Source organism: Equus caballus, chromosome 7 (assembly GCF_041296265.1).
Source record: "Equus caballus isolate H_3958 breed thoroughbred chromosome 7, TB-T2T, whole genome shotgun sequence".
In the NCBI taxonomy this organism is placed as follows: domain Eukaryota; kingdom Metazoa; phylum Chordata; class Mammalia; order Perissodactyla; family Equidae; genus Equus; species Equus caballus.
The window spans coordinates 27,369,808-27,388,932 of record NC_091690.1 but is presented as its reverse complement, the minus strand read 5'-3'; the positions used below and the strand labels follow the sequence as shown (position 1 = coordinate 27,388,932).

Sequence of the window (19,125 nt, the reverse complement as noted above, 5' to 3'; positions counted from 1 at the left end):
CTCTCCCCTGGAACAGGCCTCCCCATTCTCTAGGACACCATCTCTCCATTTTGTGAACACAGCATCTTCCATGTGCTGAACTCGGAGTCAGAGATTTGCATTCTAACCTTGGCACTATCTCTTACTAGTTCTGTATTTTCTTTTTAAAAGTTTTTTGTAAGATTTTTTTAAGATTGGCACCCGAGCTAACATCTATTGCCAATCTTCTTTTCCTTCTTCTTCTTCTTCTTCTTCTTCTTCTTCTCCCCAGAGCCCCCCAGTACATAGCGCATATTCTAGTTGTAGGTCCTTCTGGTTGTGCTGTGGGGGACGCGGCCTCAGCCTGGCTTGATGAGCGATGCTAGGTCCACATCCAGGATCTGAACCCCCGAAACCCTGGGCCGCCGAAGCAGAGCCCGCGAACTTAACCATTTGGCCCCAGGGCAGCCCCTAGTTCTGTACTCTTAAGCAAATTTCTCCACCTCTCTGAGCCTCATCCATGTAATGGGGATGATAAAAATCCTGTCTATCTTACTCTTATGAGGTTCAAGTGTCCAAGGGCTTAGTAATAGATGAGGATTTTTAATTCTCAAGAATAGATCACACATTCTTACTCTCCAGGTCAGACTTACCATGGTTCAGGGGCATTTCATTCCCTGCTCCGCCCCCCCCCCCCCCCACCGAAGAATCTCCCACTTCTTGGTAAAGGAGGGAAAACCACATTTATTGAATGCCTACTATGTGCTAAGCACCCAGCATCGAGACATGATCTCTGAGGAAACAGCTAGGTCTGTCTGTTTCTCCCCTGAATTCCCAGAACTTGTACACAGAAAACACACTCAATAGATATCTGTTGACTGAATAGTCTAACCAGTCCTCATGACAACTCTATGAGGTCAGTATTATCGTTTTGTGTTTCAGATAAGGAAACTGAAGTTCAGAGATGATAGGTACAAGAATGAGGTCACACAGCTAGTGTGATGGATCCAGGGATCCAAATCCAAGACTTAGTAATTCTAAACCATGACGTTATCTGTGATGTCAAACATTGTCACCTTCCCATTTTATAAAGCAGATCTGTCTCCACTCCCTTGAACAAACCTCTTCTCATTCTAGATATAAAACCTTTCCAACTTTGGAGCCGGCCCCATGGCCGAGTGGTTAGGTTCGTGCACTCCACAGCGGCGGCCCAGGGTTTCGCCAGTTCGGATCCTGGGTGTGGACATGGCACCGCTTGTCAAGCCACGCTGAGCCAGCATCCTACTTGCCACAACTAGAAGGACCCACAACTAAAAATACACAACTATGTACCAGGGGGCTTTGGGAGATAAAAGGAAAAATAAAATCTTTAAAAAAAAAAAACCTTTCCAATCTTCTAGAAGTCCACTAGGACAGACCCTCCCCATTCTGAGAGATACTCCCCCTTCCACCACACATCCCCCAGGACAGGCCTTTGATTCCCTAGAACACACCTCTAACTCCTAGAAGCGTTCTCCTAACTTGAGAGCAGTTGTTCCCACACTTTAGCGCACAGCAGAATCATCCGATGGGCTTGTTAAAACACAGATTGCCTGCTCTACTCCCAGTTTCTGATTCAGTATCTGGGGTAGAGCCAGAGAATTTGCATCCCTAATAAGCGCCCAGGTGATGCAGATGCTGCTAGTCTGGGAACCACACTTTGAGAACCATCGCTCAAGAGAACCTTCCTCCCTCAGTCTAGACCTCATCATCCGCAGAACAAACCCCCTATCTCCTCCCATGGACTTTCCCTCACCGCCCAGATAGACTCTTCCCTTTTCCCCACACAGACCTCCTCCACTCCCTGAGATGGATCCTTTCCTTTCCCCGGAATCCTCTCCAATTGCCACCCCAGAACCCCTCCCCCACCACCACCAAGGCAGAGCCTCCACCCAGGGCAGGTTCCCTAGGCCCAGACAGGTAAGGGTTGATGATAATTGGCTTAAGAGGAGCAAGGCAGCAGTACAAAATTCCCATCTCAGCTTAGCGCCAGGAGCTAATCTAGCACACAGGCTGCTCTGGGCAGGGATTTGTGGGAGAAGCAGTTGGTAAGGAGCTTTATGGACCTATGGGAAAAGAACGGTAGCAGGGTCCTGGGAAGGAACTGGACTGGGGACTTTGGAACTGAGACCCAGTTCTGCTTCTACCACTCCAGGCCCCTCGTCCACAGTGCCTCCCTTGCCGGCTGTGACAGTCTCATCTTTGAACAGAACGATTATAAAGTCTATTTGTCAATGGAAGGACCCTCTGCTGGCCACTTGGGGAAATGCAGCCCAGGACTGGGAAAGAAGGGTGAAACAAGAGGGAGGCCGACACAGCCCTTCCCTGAGGCAGGCAGTGAAGACGGGCAGAGGCAACCGAGTCAGGGTGGTGGAGGGGTACCTACTAGGCAGAGTCACTGCTGTTTCCTTAAAATAAAATCTTTACTGTTTTAAAATTATAAGAATATAAGATATACAGCAAAATCAAGCAATATCAAAGTGTATTTTTTGAAGCATAATATTACTCTCTCCATCTCTCTCCTGCTGTGTAGTGCCATTTCGTTGCAAGAACAAAAAAACGAGGGGTTCTCCAAAGCTGCAGAATGCCCAGGTTGTCTGCCCAAGAATCTGTCTCTTTTTTCTCGAGAACTTAAACGCTTCCCTCCTCCCAGTCTCAGCTGGCAGTGTTCCTTCTAGAATTTGAACTCCCACCACACCCCTCGCCTGCATCCTTTGCATGGAACCAGCCTCAGACCCGGCGTCCGCCCAGTTTTTCTCTGAGGCCTGTTGCCCTCCTCCTAACACAGGGCCCTCGCCACTGGAGGGTGGGACAGAAAGGTCACTGCTGGTAGGCATTCAAAATGCCTTATTTCCCTTGGTCTCTTCTATTCCAAAGGCCTCTGTCTCCACTCATAGCCTACCTCCCTGTGGACATACTCTGGACTCTGGATAGCTCCATTTAAAAATGTCCCCTTTCTGACCACAACCGTTCCCTCCTGTCCTCTAAACTTCAGTTCCTCACTGGAACCTCCAGGGCTTTGATTCTAACTACTACCTCCCAGTCTCCCAGGGCCTCTTGGTCCAGCCTGGACCTCCTGATCCTTCTCCAGCTGCTTTAATTACTCTGCTCCTTGGCCCCAGGCAACCCATGTACTGACTGTCAGGCCACGGTTGTGGGGCAACCCAGTGGTCTGTCTTCTGCTTTTGCTGCAAGGGTGCTGGTATCTGCTGTCTGGTTGTGTTGAAGTTGCCACTGCCTGATCTTGGTCTCCAACCTCAGCTGGGTCATCAGGTGACCAATCTACTCCCATATCTATTAATGGCATTTGTAAAACTTGACAATTCTTATAAATCTCCCTATACAATAGATTACTGCTCGATAAGCTTAATTCCTACTTTATCAAGGAAATAGGGACTGGCAGGCACGAAATCCCCTTCACACCTCCTACAAACTAAATTCACTTCCACTCCATCCATCCCTCTTTCCCTCTACTCAAAGGGGCGTCTCCGCTCACTTCCAAGTTTCATCTTACCTACTTGTCCTCCATATTCCTTGCCTAGTCAAGAAACTCAAGCTATTTAGCATGGTAAGAAAAAGTTTTTGCAAGCTCCCCCAACCTTCACTTCCTCTGCTACATGAAATGGGTATGCTCCTCATTCCCAAAAGCACCATGGGATTCCTGATCCTGAGCAAAATTCATTCATTCACCTATCATTCATCGACTGCCTATATTCACTAAGTCACAACATTACAGAAATGACTTTATTCCCCATGGCCATTCCTTCTTTTTCTCATCTTGGAGAATAATTTCTCTTTTATACCCGCTCAGCTCTTCTGTGATCTTCTCAGAGGTTGTGGACTTGCCCCAGACAAGAGAAGCAACAGCTTCCATACTCCTGGGCCACCTGCCTTCTCTCCCTACCCCAAACCCTTTGAGGGTGTCTTTAAGGAGACAGCGTGTCTCCTTAATCTGCAGACACCATGATGTTTGACTCATGGGCTGATTAGATGGAACTCTAAAACAATCAAATTAGTATTGTCACCCTCCCTCCAGGGGTCTCTCAACCGCCCCCAGCTGCTAATATCCTTCCACAGGCCTCTGGCTGCTTAGACTCAATAACTCTTCACTCCTGGTCCGGTGCTTTCTAACCCATGCATGCTGAGCCTAGGATGCCCTCCTCTCAGAGAACTGGGATTCCACAGTAGCAGGCAGAATCTCTTCCGCTGTCCCCATGGTCCAGACAGAGCAATGGGATTTCGATTGAGCATAACTGATGAGACTGGTAGGGAAGGAAGGCCCTTTTCACAGGGTGCTGGCCTGATCCTGAAGGCACCACTCAGCAGAGGAGAGGATGATGTCAGCAATGCTGGATCACTCAAGGGGTAGCCCAAGCCACTGCTTAGAACACCAGCAAAACAAGGGCATCAAAAAATGAAAGGCAAAATATGACAGCAGTATTAGATAGTTAAGATATATTTTTTTGAAAGTATAAAGTAATCATGTTGGACTTCCTTATATATGCTTTGTGGTTTAACAGTTTCACTTTTAATTACATATGAAGAATGGGGCACCACAGTCTTTTCAGCATTTAGAGCTTGTAAAGTCTTCATCTGGTCTTGGTTAGAAGGAAGCTCTCTAATGACTTGGCTTTGGGGTCTGTCTTTGGCCTGTTCTATTCAACCTTTTAACCTACCACTTGGAGAAAAGTTGTCAATCAACTCTAACAAGACAAAATTTAATAAGGATCAACATGAGGGCCTGCTATTAGGGCCAAGGTAATAACTGCATACATCCAAAGTTAAGGAGCATGGTGTGGACAATAGCAAAACACATAAATTCTCAGGGGTTCTAGAGGGCAGCGGCTTCACAATAAATAAATAAATAAATGAGTGAATAAATGAAGGAATGAATGAATGGATAAAAGGAATTAATGGATGAAAGAAGGAATGGATGGCTGAATAAAAGAATGCATGAACAAATGAATGCATGCATGAGTGCATGAATAAATAAATAAATAAACTAAGTTAGTCAGTAAAGTAAGTAAGCCTCAGTTGTCTTCAACTATCTGAAGGCCTGATGGGGGAAGCAGGATTACATTTGTTTAGTGGAGGGACAGGGCACAGGTGGCAAAATTAGCACAGGATCCTCAAGAAGTGAGCTTGGAAGTACAGTGGCTTTGCTTGTGGAAGTTTTTAATTCACGTTCCTCTCTTTCACATTGCCATTTCTTGACAGGGCTCTCATAGACACACAGTGAACCTCCACACTGACGTAACCTTAAAGTCCTCATTGTTTCCTGCCTGAATTCCTGCAGCAGCCCCCTAACTCGTTTCTGCTTAGTCTCTCTCTCCCTAAATATAGCCCCCATTATGAGCACAATCACCATTCTACAACTTTACATAGTCCTTTTGGGCGGCCTTGCCTTCCTTCCCAGTCTTGTCTCTCTCCACAGCCTACTGCCCTCTGTGCTACAGACCATAAAGTATTCTTTAGGCTTGTTTATAGACCTAGTTTCCTCTGCATGGAAAACCTGCCCACTCCTTTGTAGATAGTAGCTCTAATCACTTCCTTGATGAAGCCTTTCCTGATCCCTGCCCAGGTAACACTGTCCACTTATATTCTGAGACTCTTAAATGAACCCCGGTAGGCTTCCATCACTCCACTCATTTAGATCTTTGCTTGCCTCTGTAGTGCAAGTCCCTCCAGGGCAGGTCCTGGGTTTTACTCATCTTTGTATCTTTAGCACCTGTCACAGTGCCTGGAATATAGGAGGAACTCAGTGAATGGCTCATGGAATTAATGAAGAGATTTGTCTTTCCACAATAGGCACACACTGTTTTTGTAATGAGAATTAAATTTGGTCCTTTAAAAAAGGCCCAGAAATTCTTTTTGGGCAGCTTCCTGCCATCTGAGACCCCTGAGAGTATTTCCTTGAGCTCTCCAGAGTGGCAGAGACCCTAAGAATGGACAGAGTGCTGGGAAGTGGTTGGATAGGCCTAAAGAAATGGTTAGTTTGGAGGGTTCAAGCTCTTTGAGAATTTAATGAAAAACAGACCCTTTCTCCAATAAAACGCACATTCAGACACACAATTTTCTAACTTGGTTCCTGGACCCCAAGTACCTGCCATTCCCTAGGGCCTCCAAATCCCCCCTCCACCCCCAGCCCCACAGGTAAAGACTCCTCCCCGAGGGACACTGGGTTCTAATCAGGACTCAGAGGGTGCAGCCATTCTCGGGCGCTCTGTCTTCCCTGGTGAGCCCCACCCGTCCATTCTAGAGTGCTGCTACTGCCCACTCAGGGCCGATGCCTGGCACCTCCATGGAGATGATAGATGGTCGGAGGAGAAACGGAGAAGTTTCACCAAAGGGGTTGGGGAGGCAGGGAACAAGACAGTTAAAAACAAAAACAAACCCCAGTCACTAAAAGGGGAACAAGCCGTAACTCCTCATTACCTAGTTAACTGCTACCAAACATAAGGAAGAAGAAATGAGTTAACAGCCCAAGTGGTTTTTTTTTTATTACCAAAAACAACTGTTACACACACACTCAGTGCCTCCGATCCTGTCCCTGAGGATAACCATGAAACTCCTTGGGGTTGGAGGAGTAACCCTTTACAGGGAAACGGCCGCCTGGTTCACAATGCTTCGGCTGGTTGTGAGGAAGGGCCCTTGCAGGCACCAGTGACAGGTCGTCCCTGGGCCTAAGGACCCTAAAGATGGGAATAGATGCGCGTTGACTATGGATTTTAATCACTGTTCCAGCATGTCTAGAGGGTTATGGTTAAGCCTGATACTAGCCACCTGTATAAGAACACACACAACCAGGGTGTCTCCCTCACAGAATCTAGACTCCTCAGGATCCCCACAAAATGTGATCTGGCAGAAAAGGGAAGTCGTTAGAGTCTGCCGAACGATGCAAGCTGGGTCCAGAGCAGACCGTACTGTTCTCAGCACCATTCCTAAAGGCATCCATTGGCAAGGGCTGCCCACTACGGGCAGTGCCACCAGCTCAGCTCAAACCCCAGGGCCTGGGGGCAGGCTCTGCAGCCTTCACACCATCTGGACTTCTTGCTCCTTAGCTATTCCCCAAAGCTTTTCCATGATGCCCCCTGAGGGGGACTCAGTGGCTGGGGGGCCTCTCCCGGGGCCTCAGACAGCACATAGTAGACAATCTCTCGCTCGCCTTGGGCGTTGGTCTGATTCACCACGTGGATGACGGGGCTGGGAGTGTCCTGAGAGGCTGAGAGGGCTGTCGCCTCATCGCCCCTGCCCTCCTCCTCCTCTTCCGCCTCTTCCTGGGGTCCTGGCTCCCCTGGTACTGTTTCTAAAATGGTGCCCTGCAGGCTGCTCTCACTCAGGGATGCGCCCAGGTCCGAGCCCTCCTGCAGTTGCCGCAGCAGTTGCTGTGTCAGCTCTACACTCTCATAGCGAACCAGCTGCAGCCGCATGTAGCCGTCTTCGTGCTCCTTGTACCTGGTGAAGCAGGAGCACACAGGGCAGCAAACACAGGCAGGGGATGCAAAAAAGGCCTGGGACTGGCAAAGTAAAGGGCAACTGTGAGGGATGGAAGAAGCCCTGGGACGGGATGTGAGGACAAAAAGGTCTTTATTGGAATATGTAGAAGAAAAGACAAGAGGGAAGGGTTATTACTCAAAATGGAAAATTTTACGTAGAAACCCAAGCAAGAGAGAGAGAGAAGGAGACCAATTATGTGTGTTGGAGGGTGGGGGGTGTCAAGGATTGATGAGAAGGCCATGGAGCTACAGATCAGGACCCTCAGGTTCTGGCTACAGGACTTTTGCACCATTTATTGGGTTTCTCAGCATGCCTTAGATTCAAATATCAGAAAAACCACCTCTGCCCCACTACTATTCTCAGGGTTTCGTGAGCCTAAATGGAGATGGTGGACATCCAAGCACCATCCAACTCGAAGTTTTTAACTTGTTGAAAAGGTATGAAAAAAAGTGTGTGAAGCTAGGGGGGAAGGTTGAGACATACCGAAAACGGGGGTGCCCTGAGGGCCACTTGAACTGGTGCTTCTTGCGAAGGTGCACGGTGAGGTTGTTGCCCCTTGTGAAGCATTTGTCACACACGTGACATTTGTACCTTGGCTCTGAGTCTCCCTGATGGGCAGGGGAGGGAGAGTGAGGCCAGCTCTTCACCCTGGGCTCCCCCACACTCCTGCTAGCCCTCTCCCACCACCAGCCCCACTCACTTCATGCACTTTTCGGTAATGGGACTTGACAGAGCAGAGGGATCGGGCACTGAAGCTGCAGTTCTCAAAGTCACACCTGTAGGCTGGCTCCTTGCTATGGGTGTCCAGATGCTTCCGGAGGTCGATCAGATTCTTGCAGCTGCCAGGAGAGGTCATGAGGGATTGGAGGACATGGGGGACCCTGGAACATGAGTTCCCTGATTCCTGGCCCCTGGTTTCCCTTACCTATAGTCACAACAGTCACATTTAAAGGGCCGGTCCTCACTATGGCGAAAGCGCATGTGGTTTCGGAGGGAGGATGGCAGCGGACAGGTCATGTCACACAGAGGGCACTTATAGTGATTCACTAAGAGGAGCAGAGAGGAGGCTGTGAACTGAGGGCCAGTGGAAACTTAGAGGGTGGGCAAGGAGGTTGGGGGTGGCCAGCTACTCACCGTGGTTACGCATATGGTCCCGCAATAGCCGCTCCGTGGCAAATCTCTTGGAACAGTGAGAGCACTGGAAGCGTTGCTCTGGTGGCGACAGGCAGAAGAAAGCGAGGGCTGTGAGGGATGTCAGAGGGGCACAGGGAGGAGAGGAGAACCATCCCAGGCAGAAGGGAACCACCCGAGCAGAAAAGGGGAGCTTAGGGAACTATGGATGGACATAGTATCGTGGAAAGAGCATGGGACTTGGAGTCAAAAACCTGAATTAGAATCCCGGCTTGACCACTTACTAGCTGTGTGATCTCAGGTAAGTGATTTAACCTCTCTGAGCCTCAGTTTCCTCATCTGCAAAAAGGGGGATAAGAAGCCTACCTCATGGGGCTGTTGTGAGGATTCACTGAGCTAAGAGAGCTGGCACACAGTAAGCACTGAATAACAAGGTCTAATGACTGAATCAGCAGGGACCGTGGCAGCTGACTGAGCCCTAAAGGTAGACGTAGCCAAGATACCTTCAGCGGCCCCCTCTCCTGGGAACGTGCCCCCAACACCCACCCCAAGCAGGACAGCCTGCGCACTCCCCTTCTTCTCTGATTGCTTACGATCCAAGGAGGTCTGGCGCCGGATGTGATCTAAGAACTTGGTGTTGTTGGCAAACATGCCCCCGCAGGTGGGGCAGGCCACTACCTTCTCCTGGGTATGGCTGCGGAGGTGCTCTCGAAGCTTACAGCGGTCCTTGAAGGTGCAGGTGCAGCCTGGGAAGGAAGCCCTGGTCAGGCTCCAGCCACAAACCCCCAGAGTGGGCTCTGGTATCCCCACATCTCTCCAGCCAGCAGCCAACCTTGCCCTGCAGGACTGGTCCCATCCCTAGCTGCTCCAGCCCCTCGGCAAACCCTAGGCTTCTTTAGAGGCCAGACGTTAAGGAGTGGCCCTACCTTTCCAGCCACATAGCACCACATGGTTGTCCTTGCCGACTGCTTGGTATTCACAGCACAGGCTGTGTGCTTCCACGTGCCGATAGAACCACTCAGGATTGTCAAAGGAGCTCTGTGCCAGGAAAGGGGTAAGGAATGAGGGTGGGTAGATGGACTCTTACCCCTATGTGTCCAAAGGGGGCTTCTCGGTCTCTCCCAAATTAACTTGGTGGGGATGGGAAAGTTGAGCAAGGGAGCTACCCAGAAATGAAGCAGAGATACTAGTAGGGACCTTGGGAATATAGGGGATGCCTGAAAGGGTCAAGGCATCTTGAGTTAAGATCCCCAACTTCCTTCCACCCTATTACCGGCACTGCCTGCTGACCTCACAGTGCTCCCACAGACACAGGAAGTGGTCAGGGATGTCAGGGATGACATTGCGGCTCTGGAAGTCCAGGATGCAGGGGCTGAGGTCAGCCTGGCTCTGCAGGGCCTGCAGCCCCCACTGTTTCAGCTTGGTGTGGTAGCAGTGGAAGTAGACATGGCGGATGAGGTCAGCAGAACTGTCCAGGGAACAAAAGCCACACTCCTGCCACAAGCAGGAGAATTCTTCCTCTGCAGAAGGGGGGTTAGAAGGAAGAGTCTGATACTGTCCAAAGCTCAGGTCTCCTTCCACCTGTGGTACTTCGTATCAAGTGACAAGGCTGGACTCTGACCAAATTACCAGGAGTTCATTCACCAAATACCAGTATTTAACAACCAGCAATTGTGTGCCAGGTGCCGGGGATACAACAACGAGTAAAAAGAGTCCCAGTCCTCGCCTGCACAGAGATTTCAGTCAGGAAGAAAAAACATTAATCAAATAATCACATGCATAAACATAGGACTGCAGCTGCCATAAGGACTCTGACGGGAGGAGGGGGTCCACGGCACTAGAAAATAATTAAGCAGAGGTAATTTGACATAGACAGGGATGTCTTGAAAGTGGGCCTGTGTTGAGCTCTGAAGGGCGAGGATCTGTAAACTAGGCGGAGAAGTGTGGTCTAGGCAGAGGGAACGTGTGTGCAATCCCAGTGGCAGAAACTCAGAGAAACGGGTATGGCTGCATGTACAGAAACTGGCTCTAAGTTTCTGCTGTTCCCTGAGGAAGAGGCTGCCTTCCAAGCTGGGACACCTCCTGCTCCTTCCTGTCAAACCAGAAGTCCTTTCCCTCATATTCTGCCCAAGATCTCCCTTCTCCAGGAAGGCACATCAACTAATCCAAACCATTTTCCATCTCTCTAGCATTTCTCTCTAAGCACCATATTTTCAATGCTTTACAGGGATTTACTTGTCTTAAAAAGTAGATACTTTAAAAGATATAATAATCCCCTAATGTCTCTTTTACATAAATATTATTTGACTTTTGAAACTATCAGTTACCATTCATACTCACTAGACTTAAGACAGAATTTGAGGTGGGGGAAGCAGAGCTGCCTCCGTACCTTCTGTGGCACAGAGTTTTCCAAACTCTGTTGTGACCCCTTAAAAGGTGGGTGGTGAAATCAATTTAGGGGATTGCAGACCACTTTTCTTTTTAAATAAAAGGGAAGAAGAACATTTCAGAGAGGATTTAATAAAGACAAGTATTATTTCAAGTTTTTTTTAACTTTTGCGTATGCGGTTGTGATGTAAAATGTATTCCTAACTGGCGGTTGCAATAAAACACACTGGGAAACACTACCAGAGAGTGAAAAAAGCAGGCTGCCAACAGCTTGTACAACATGATCCTTTTTAAAAAAAATAAGATCAGATTTATCTAATTTATGTATACACATGCACAGAGAAGTCAAAAAGAATGTTCACTACAATGCTGTCAGTAACTGGTTTTTGATGGCAGGATGGCAGATTCGTTCCATACATTCTTGTTGAATGAGTTTTCTATAATCAGTCTACAATGTTTTTCTAAACATAAAAAGCACAAGTAAGAATGTAAACCACTATTCTCCCAGGCTGCCTTCTCTCCCTGAGGAAAGGCAAGTCAGATTTTCCACCTTCCCCAGAGCTCTTTCCCCGTCCTCCGTCCTGCTCCCTTACCCAGCGGGTCCTCCTCCTCCTCCTCCCCGGAGCCATGCAGATGCTGCTGCAGGTGCTGAGTGACGTGCTCGCAGAACTCCTCCATGGCAGAGCACACAAAGGAGCAGGACGCCCACTCACACTGGAGCCCCAGGTTCTCCTTTCGGGGAACTTTCCCAGGGGGCGGCATGGCCTTCACCCTAGAGGAGGAGGAAGAAATCCACAGTTGCAAGGATTCCACCCAAGTGCCGCTGGGGGTCAACAGCTGGGCAGGCATCCTGTAAGAAACCTGTGCTTTTCAATGAGCATGGAGCAGCAGTTCCTCAAACCCCTGGAAGCTGGCTCAGGAAGGAAGAACACAAACCAACATTACTGAGCACATGCCAGGCACTAAGCTAAGAACTTCAACAGAAATTTCCTCACAACGCTTCAGAGCAACTCACAAGAAGGAATTATTTCTATGGGAGGCAGAACAATGCTCAAGTTCAAAGAGATGGCTTTGGAGAAGGAGAAAGTTCAAATCCAGACTCTTCTTTCTACCACCTACTAGCTGTGTGACCTTGGCCAAGTAACTTAACCCTTCTACTCCTGAACATCTCATCACGGAAATGAGGATAATAAAACCTTTTGCTTTTAATTTCACACTTACTATATGCCAAGCACCATACTCAGCACTTTATTTACATTGTGTCATTTAATTACCAACACCACCCTTTGAGGTAAGTGCTATTTTTAACTTCAGTTATAGATAAGGATTTGGGGCCTTCTCTGAGACAAGGACTCAGAGAGGTTAACCGATTTGCTCAAGCCCACAGACTGGTGGTGTGGTAGGCTCAGGCTGGGTTGTCTCCAAAGTCCATTTTCTTTCTAATCTACAGAGCCTGCAGAGGAGCCCAGAAGCTCCTTAATTCTCACTGCATCATGTGGTAAGTCCCCCACCGACTTTTAAAGCGCCGTGTAATTGCCTACCCTATCCAGTAATTTACTCCACCACTCCCCTAACATCCTCTGAACTAAGATGTAGATTCCATCTGAACATAACAGGCCAAATCTGTCTAGTGATATGTATCTCAGGTGTATACAGTGCTAGGCATGCTTAGCCATGTAATACATAGTTGTTGAAGAAAGCTGAATAAAAAACTAAAGGTTCTCAATCTTTAATACGCATACAAATGCAGAGTTTTCCAGCCTCTTCCCTAGAGGTTTCTAGAGGAAGGCTGGGGTTAAGCCTAGAAATCTGCCCTTTGACCTTGGCACCCCAGTTCTGATGCTGGCAGTTCCAGGAGCAAAGTCTGAGGAACAATAAAAGAACAGCTTCCCTCATTAAAGAATGATAGAGGATGACACTGCAAGCAAAAGTCTGGGGGGAGAAGGGACACTAAGAGGCCTTGACTCTGTCCCCCCTCCTCCTTGAGGATTCTCACTGATTCTTGCTGCCCCCAGAGTGGTGGACTCTGAAAGGGAGTGGGGCATTGCTCCCTCAGCCTAACTCAGACAGGTGGGACCTCTGAAAAATGCCTTTACTACATACAGAGAGGAAAAACACAGAAAATACAAAATACAGTCATGTGCTGCAAAACGTTTCAAGTCAACAATGGATCGCACATACAAGGGCGCTCCGGTAAGATTAGTATCATATAGCCTAGGTGTGTAGTAGGCTATGCCATCTAGGTTTGTGTAAGTACTACAGGGGAAGAGGAAATTTTCCTCTACCCTTCTAGGTTCTTCTGACTGGTCTCAGAATTAAATTGACATGAGACAGATTAACAGGAGAAAAACAAACAAAATTAATAACATGTAAACATGTGAGAAATCCAGGAAAACTGAGTAACTTGCCAAAATGGCTGAAGCCTTCACCTTAAATACCATCCTCAGCTAAAGACAAAAGAAGATGTTGGGGGTGGGGAGTCATCCTTCCTTCATCAGGAAGGAAGGCAAATCACAGGTAGGTGAAAAGGAGCAACGTTTGGAAAACAAGTGTTTGCTTGACCACAGAGAAACAGAAGAACACACAGGGGAGCCCAACGAAAGGCTCTTCTAGGTTCCTCCCTGTCTACCACCTAGTTCATGTTATGCCAAGGTGATAGCTCAATTCCTGAGACAGGCTTTTTTATCTGGATTTTTTTTGGCTGTTAAGGGGAAGATAAGAAAAACTTTCTGAGTCCCCTTTTTCTTAAAAATAATCAGCCTAGGGGCCGGCCTGGTGGCACAGCAGTTAAATTCACACGTTCTGCTTCTCGGCAGCCAGGGGTTCGCCAGTTCAGATCCCAGGTGTGGACATGGCACCGCTTGGCACACCATGCTGTGGGAGGCATCCCCCATATAAAGTAGAGGAAGATGGGTAGGGATGTTAGCTCAGGGCCAGTCTTCCTCAGCAAAAAGAAGAGGACTGGCAGTAGTTAGCTCAGGGCTCATCTTCCTCAAAAAAAAATCAGCCTAAAATAATCCTCATGTTAAAGAGACATATTTTGGGGTGGCAAATTTTGTTCCCCTTTAGTATACTCTATGACATGTGCACGACAAAATCAGCTAACGACACATTTGACACAACATATCACCATTGTTAAGCAACGCGTGCCTGTACATAAATTCCTTCATGCCTACAAGTACAAACCTACTATACCAAACCGCTTACCAGAGAAAGCCCTTTTTAATCCACAGCCTTTGCCCCTCTTCCAAGAAACAGCCAGTTCCCTTTGACACTGGGGTGTACAAGGGGTTGCTGGGCTGCTGTAGACTAACAGTGAAGCCCAATTAGGAGAAAATGTGGACTACTTTTATAATGTCGGGGCAGGAAAAGTAGGGAAAGCCTTCCTCAGTCAGCTATCACAGCCCAAACCTCTAACTCTCTACCAGCTACAGGATCAAGTCCACTGAATGGCATGCAACGCTTTTCTCACACTGTCCTCAACTTACCTCTCTAGGAGCCGGGAAAGGAAACTAACACACATTAAGGGCCTACCGTGTGGCAGCCCTAAGGTGAGCACTCTTCAGACTTCATTTCATTCGATGTTAAGAGCGCCCTGATTAAATCCAAAGATCAGGTTCACCCCCCCACATCATGCTGCTCCGCTGGCTTCTTCTTCTGTCCATTCATCCCCTCGTCCTCTCTGAGGCAATCATCTTTGTCCCTAAAGACACTACATGCTCCTAAAACTCTCTGCCTAAGCACCATCTATTCACCCTTCAAGGCCAAATGTCCCCTCCTCGGCGAGTCTTTTCCTAACCCAGCCAGGTACAGCTAAAATATCCCGCCTCCTGTCCCCACAGTACTCTGTACACACTTCATTACGCACTTGTTACAAGGGAATGGAACATCTGTCTCCCCTAGACCAGGAGCTCTCGGGGCAGGGATCCTTCACTTCTCGTTGCCAGCATTAGCACAGAGCTTTGTACTCTCCAGACACTCACTCAATGTCAGGATCTGATCACATCCCAGGAAGCCTTCCTAAACTACTCCTCCCCTCAGATTACTCTTGCCTCTTGGTTCTATGGTTAACATAACTAACCTCAGAAAATCTTAATCCTATCTTTATGCTGCCATGGTCACTCACGATTGTTTTATTTGTTCTAGTCTCATTTACCCAACTGGACACTATTAGCTGCTTCTGAGAAGAAACCATACCACACCCATCTGTGTCCCTATACTGTGTCCAGCATAGTGCCAAGCACAAATATTCTGAACACATACCTGTCGTATACCTGTTGCCAGGCTGGTGGGTAAGGCTCAAGAGGCAGGCTGTCTAGATATCTAAGATGACCTGAAACTTAGGCAAAGCTCCCTAAATCCCTCTTTTACTGTCTCCCAGGCTTCTTTTTTTTTTTTTTTTGAGGAAAATCAGCCCTGAGCTAACATCTGCCAATCCTCCTCTTTTTGCTGAGGAAGACTAGCCCTGAGCTAACATCCATGCCCACCTTCCTCTACTTTATATGTGGGACGCCTGCCACAGCATGGCTTGATGATCAGTGCCATGTCCACACCCGGGATCCAAAGTGGCGGACCCCAGGCCACCAAAGCAGAACGTGAGTACTCAACCACCGCTGCGCCACCGGGCCAGCCCTCTCCCAGGCTTCTTTACTTTCTCTCCCTGTGCTCTGCTTGTTTCTACCCCGGAGAACTGTGGAACTGAGTGACTATCTGGTCACTACTCCTCTTTCTGCAGGCAAGGAATGCAAATGAGGCAACTTGTATACTTGAGAGGGCAATGGATCAGCTGTCAGAAGATCTGGCTTCCAGTTTTCTGTCTCAACGATTTTGCTCTGCCTACACTAATATAACAACACCTACTGTAGGACAAGCACTGTTCTAAGTGTCTTATACATATAAAAACTCATTAATACAACAACCCTGTTGAAGTAGGTACCATCATCATCCCACTTTGGAGATGGGGAAATGGGCTCAGATAGGTTAAATAATTTACCCAAGGTCACAAAGCCAGGAAGTGATGGAGTCAGAATTCAACGCCAGAGAGTTCAGTTCCATTTTCCTCCAACATCTGCCTGTCTTGCCTCTCCTTGTCTGATTCCCTCCTCCCCAGAGACATCATATCTGTATACACAATACTCAAAATATGTTTTAAGTAGTTATTTTGTCAATTTCCTCATTAGCTGTGAGCTCCTAGAAAGCCTGGCCTGTGCCCTGTTCAGTTCTAACTAGAGGGCCAGCACATACCTACTATGAGCTCTTTTAATGTTTAAGTAAATCTATAACTTCTCACTTTATTTTTGGACAAATCACCTAGCTTCTCTGAACCTGTTTCCTTAAATATAAAATGAGATATTACTATCAGAGCAATGGGTGATGGAATTCAAGAAATCTGGTTAGAAGCTCCAACATTTACCAGCTATGCGACCTTAAGCAAGTGACTTAAGCTTCAGTTTCCCCTGTAGCATGAGAATAACTATGCCTGTCTCACTGAATTGCTTTATGGATTAAACTGGATAATGGATATTAAAATGCTTAGCATAACATACCGCTAGAACTCAACAAGTGTTAGTTATTTGTACCCTTGCTTCTGAGAATGAGATGATCTAAGCACAAATTCTACAAAAAAGTTCACCTAGAGGACAACCTGAGGGATTCCTAACACTTCTTTTCATTAGGAGTCATCGTAAGAAGCAATCTGCAAATACTTCAGAGTATATATTGCAACGCAAGGCACCCAATGAACCCTGAATGGCATTCAAGAGAAAGAGGAGCCCAGGTCCTGACTCTCCCAAGAACTCACAGTCTGGCAGAAGAGATAAGATTGACGTGTGAAGACAACGACCAAAACAAAGCGCCAGATGAGGGAGATCAGGACAGAAAAACCCCAGAGGGCAGGCGAGGCAGGGAAGGCTTGCCCTAAGCGAGGGGGACCCGGCCCCTGGAAGGACGGGTAGAATTCAGAGGGAAGAAAGGAGACCATCCCGGCGGGTACCAGCTCGATCTCGCAGCCCCGCAGGCTTCCCGGGGTCCTTCCCCCTAAGGCGTGGCGGTGACCGTGGCTCAGCGGCAGCGAAACCCCTGACGAGCAGGCGGGGTGGTTCGAGCCGGGGTCAGGGACCCGGGGCGCTGCAGGAGCCAGGCATACCAGAGTGGCCGAACTGCAAGAGGAAGCCTCGACGAGGCGACTCGGGAAGAGCCTGGCCTCAAAGCCCACCCACTCTGCAACCCAGACCAAGTGCACAGCCCCACTTTACCGTTCCTCAGCTCCCGGGTCTTTCCAGCTCTGCTCTCACCTCGGACCATCTCCTGCTTGAGCGACGGACAGCGACAGCCAATCGCCGCTCTTGGATTTCTCCAACAGCCAATGGTCGCTGCGACTGACGGAACCCGTGCGCGACCAAAACACGGAAGGGGCGGGAGCGAGGGGCGGCGGGCTGCTGGGAAAGGCTGCGCTGCCGGCGTCGCGGGGCTCCCGGCGGGACGCAGGCAGGGAACCCAAGAGCCCGAATTCCCCCAACTGCGCAGGCTCGGCGCACGGCACCCAGTGGGCATGCGCAAGGCTCGCGTTGGTCGCCGAGCGGGGTTCTCCTCTTTGCCGGGCTTGCTGCGTTAGCCGGCCACGTGGGCAGCGAGGAGGAGGTGTGGGAGGTTGGCTGCTCAGCGTGCCAGCCCTGCTCGACCCAAACTGAGGGTCTTACCTCTATCCTTCACCCTCTTAATCTTCTTATCTCTCAAATATTGCTTTTCCTGTGCCATGCTGTCTTTCCCGCACACCTCTGCCTTCTGTGTGGCTAGGCTCAGTGAAAGACCATGTCATCCATCCGCTCCGAGTCGGAAAGCCGGTAGTCATCCCTGATTCCTCCGTCACCCGTTACATCCAGTCCATTGCCAAGTCCTGCAAATTCTACCTCTTTAAACACAGGATCTCTCAAACTCATCCTGCGTTCTTAATCTTCACCGTTCCCGCCCTAGTCCATTAACGACGTCCCGCCCTGATGTCTACACTAACAACTGGTTCCACTGTGTACACTCTTGGTTCCCACCAAACCATTCTCCAAAGAGCACTCAAAGAGCAGATCAGATCAAACCACCATCCCCCTCTTAAACACTCTAAGGCATTCCGTTGCCCTTAGGCCAAAACCCCAAAACCGTGCTGAGGCTTTCTACACTTTTCAGCATCTGGGCCCTGCATACTTCTCCAACTGTGTCTTGAGTCCTTCTCCACCTGACTTCCTGCTCTTCAGCCCCAAATTTCTTTCAGTTTCTCCACCACACCTAGCCGCCTTTTACCTCTCCTTCCTTGTACAACTTGCTGTTTCCTCTGCGTGGAACACTTCCCTGTCTCCCTCTCCCACGTAAATTTGACTGATTCCTACTCATTCTTCAGGTCTCAGTGAAGATGCTTCTTTTTCCAAGAAGTCTTCCTTGACATCCGTTTCCTGTATTTCCCCATAAGGGCTCTATCACGTTGTATAGTATTTGCCTGTTTACTTGTCTGCATTCCTCAGACTCAGTTCAGTGAGGGAGGGCAGGGATTGTATGCGTTCTTCACCTTTATAACCCCTTCACTTAGCTTAGTGGCTGAAACTCAGTAAGGGTTCAAAACATATTTGTTAAATAAGTCATGTACCTTAGTAAAGCTCATTGGGATTGATACCTATTTTACTGTTATATTTTTCTATATTTTCTAACCTAAAAATAATCCTACATAGTTTGTATAATCAGAAAACATATTAAATGCCCAATATAAAAAAAATGAACTTAAAGACATCATTAAAAATAACAAAGTCATAATAAAATCAGAAATTTGTGCATGAAGTTAGTTACTAACAGCACTGAATTGCAGTTTTGTCCTTATTTTAAAATAGGAATTTTAAAATATAATTCAAAAGTAACAATTATATTTTATCAACTTTATTCATTCAAAAGCACATAGTTATAGTAATACTTCATGAAATGCCAACCTTATTTTAATTGACATTTATAAGACAAGATGGCTCTTAGCTTTAATTTAGCAACTTCATGAAGAAAAAGTTCATTCACAGAGCTGTGTAGACTCAAACAATTTTTACAGAGCAAAAATTTCACGATAGCTCTGAGATCCACACATAT

The 19,125-nt window shown here is 48.0% G+C and overlaps 1 protein-coding gene across 4 annotated transcripts; it reads right to left on the bottom strand.

The window, feature by feature from the left end:
* Window positions 1–6,471: 6,471 nt before the first annotated feature.
* On the bottom strand, window positions 6,472–17,506 carry HINFP (histone H4 transcription factor). 4 transcript variants are annotated; one of them, XM_001917432.6, is made up of 10 exons: window positions 17,268–17,506; window positions 11,607–11,785; window positions 9,916–10,145; window positions 9,552–9,663; window positions 9,219–9,371; window positions 8,629–8,706; window positions 8,420–8,540; window positions 8,195–8,333; window positions 7,978–8,102; window positions 6,472–7,452 (listed from the first exon to the last, which is right to left on the bottom strand). In XM_001917432.6, the coding sequence occupies exons 2-10, from the start codon at window positions 11,773–11,775 to the stop codon at window positions 7,059–7,061; spliced, it is 1,521 nt and encodes a 506-aa protein (XP_001917467.3). In that variant the 5' UTR covers window positions 11,776–11,785; window positions 17,268–17,506; the 3' UTR covers window positions 6,472–7,058. The 4 variants fall into 4 exon arrangements, with proteins under 4 accessions (XP_001917467.3, XP_014596819.1, XP_070129873.1 ...); XM_014741333.3 differs by having other exon boundaries at window positions 6,472–7,514; window positions 17,268–17,362; XM_070273772.1 differs by lacking the exons at window positions 9,552–9,663; window positions 9,916–10,145; window positions 11,607–11,785; window positions 17,268–17,506 and adding an exon at window positions 8,910–8,964 and having other exon boundaries at window positions 9,219–9,303.
* Between the last annotated feature and the right edge of the window lie 1,619 nt (window positions 17,507–19,125).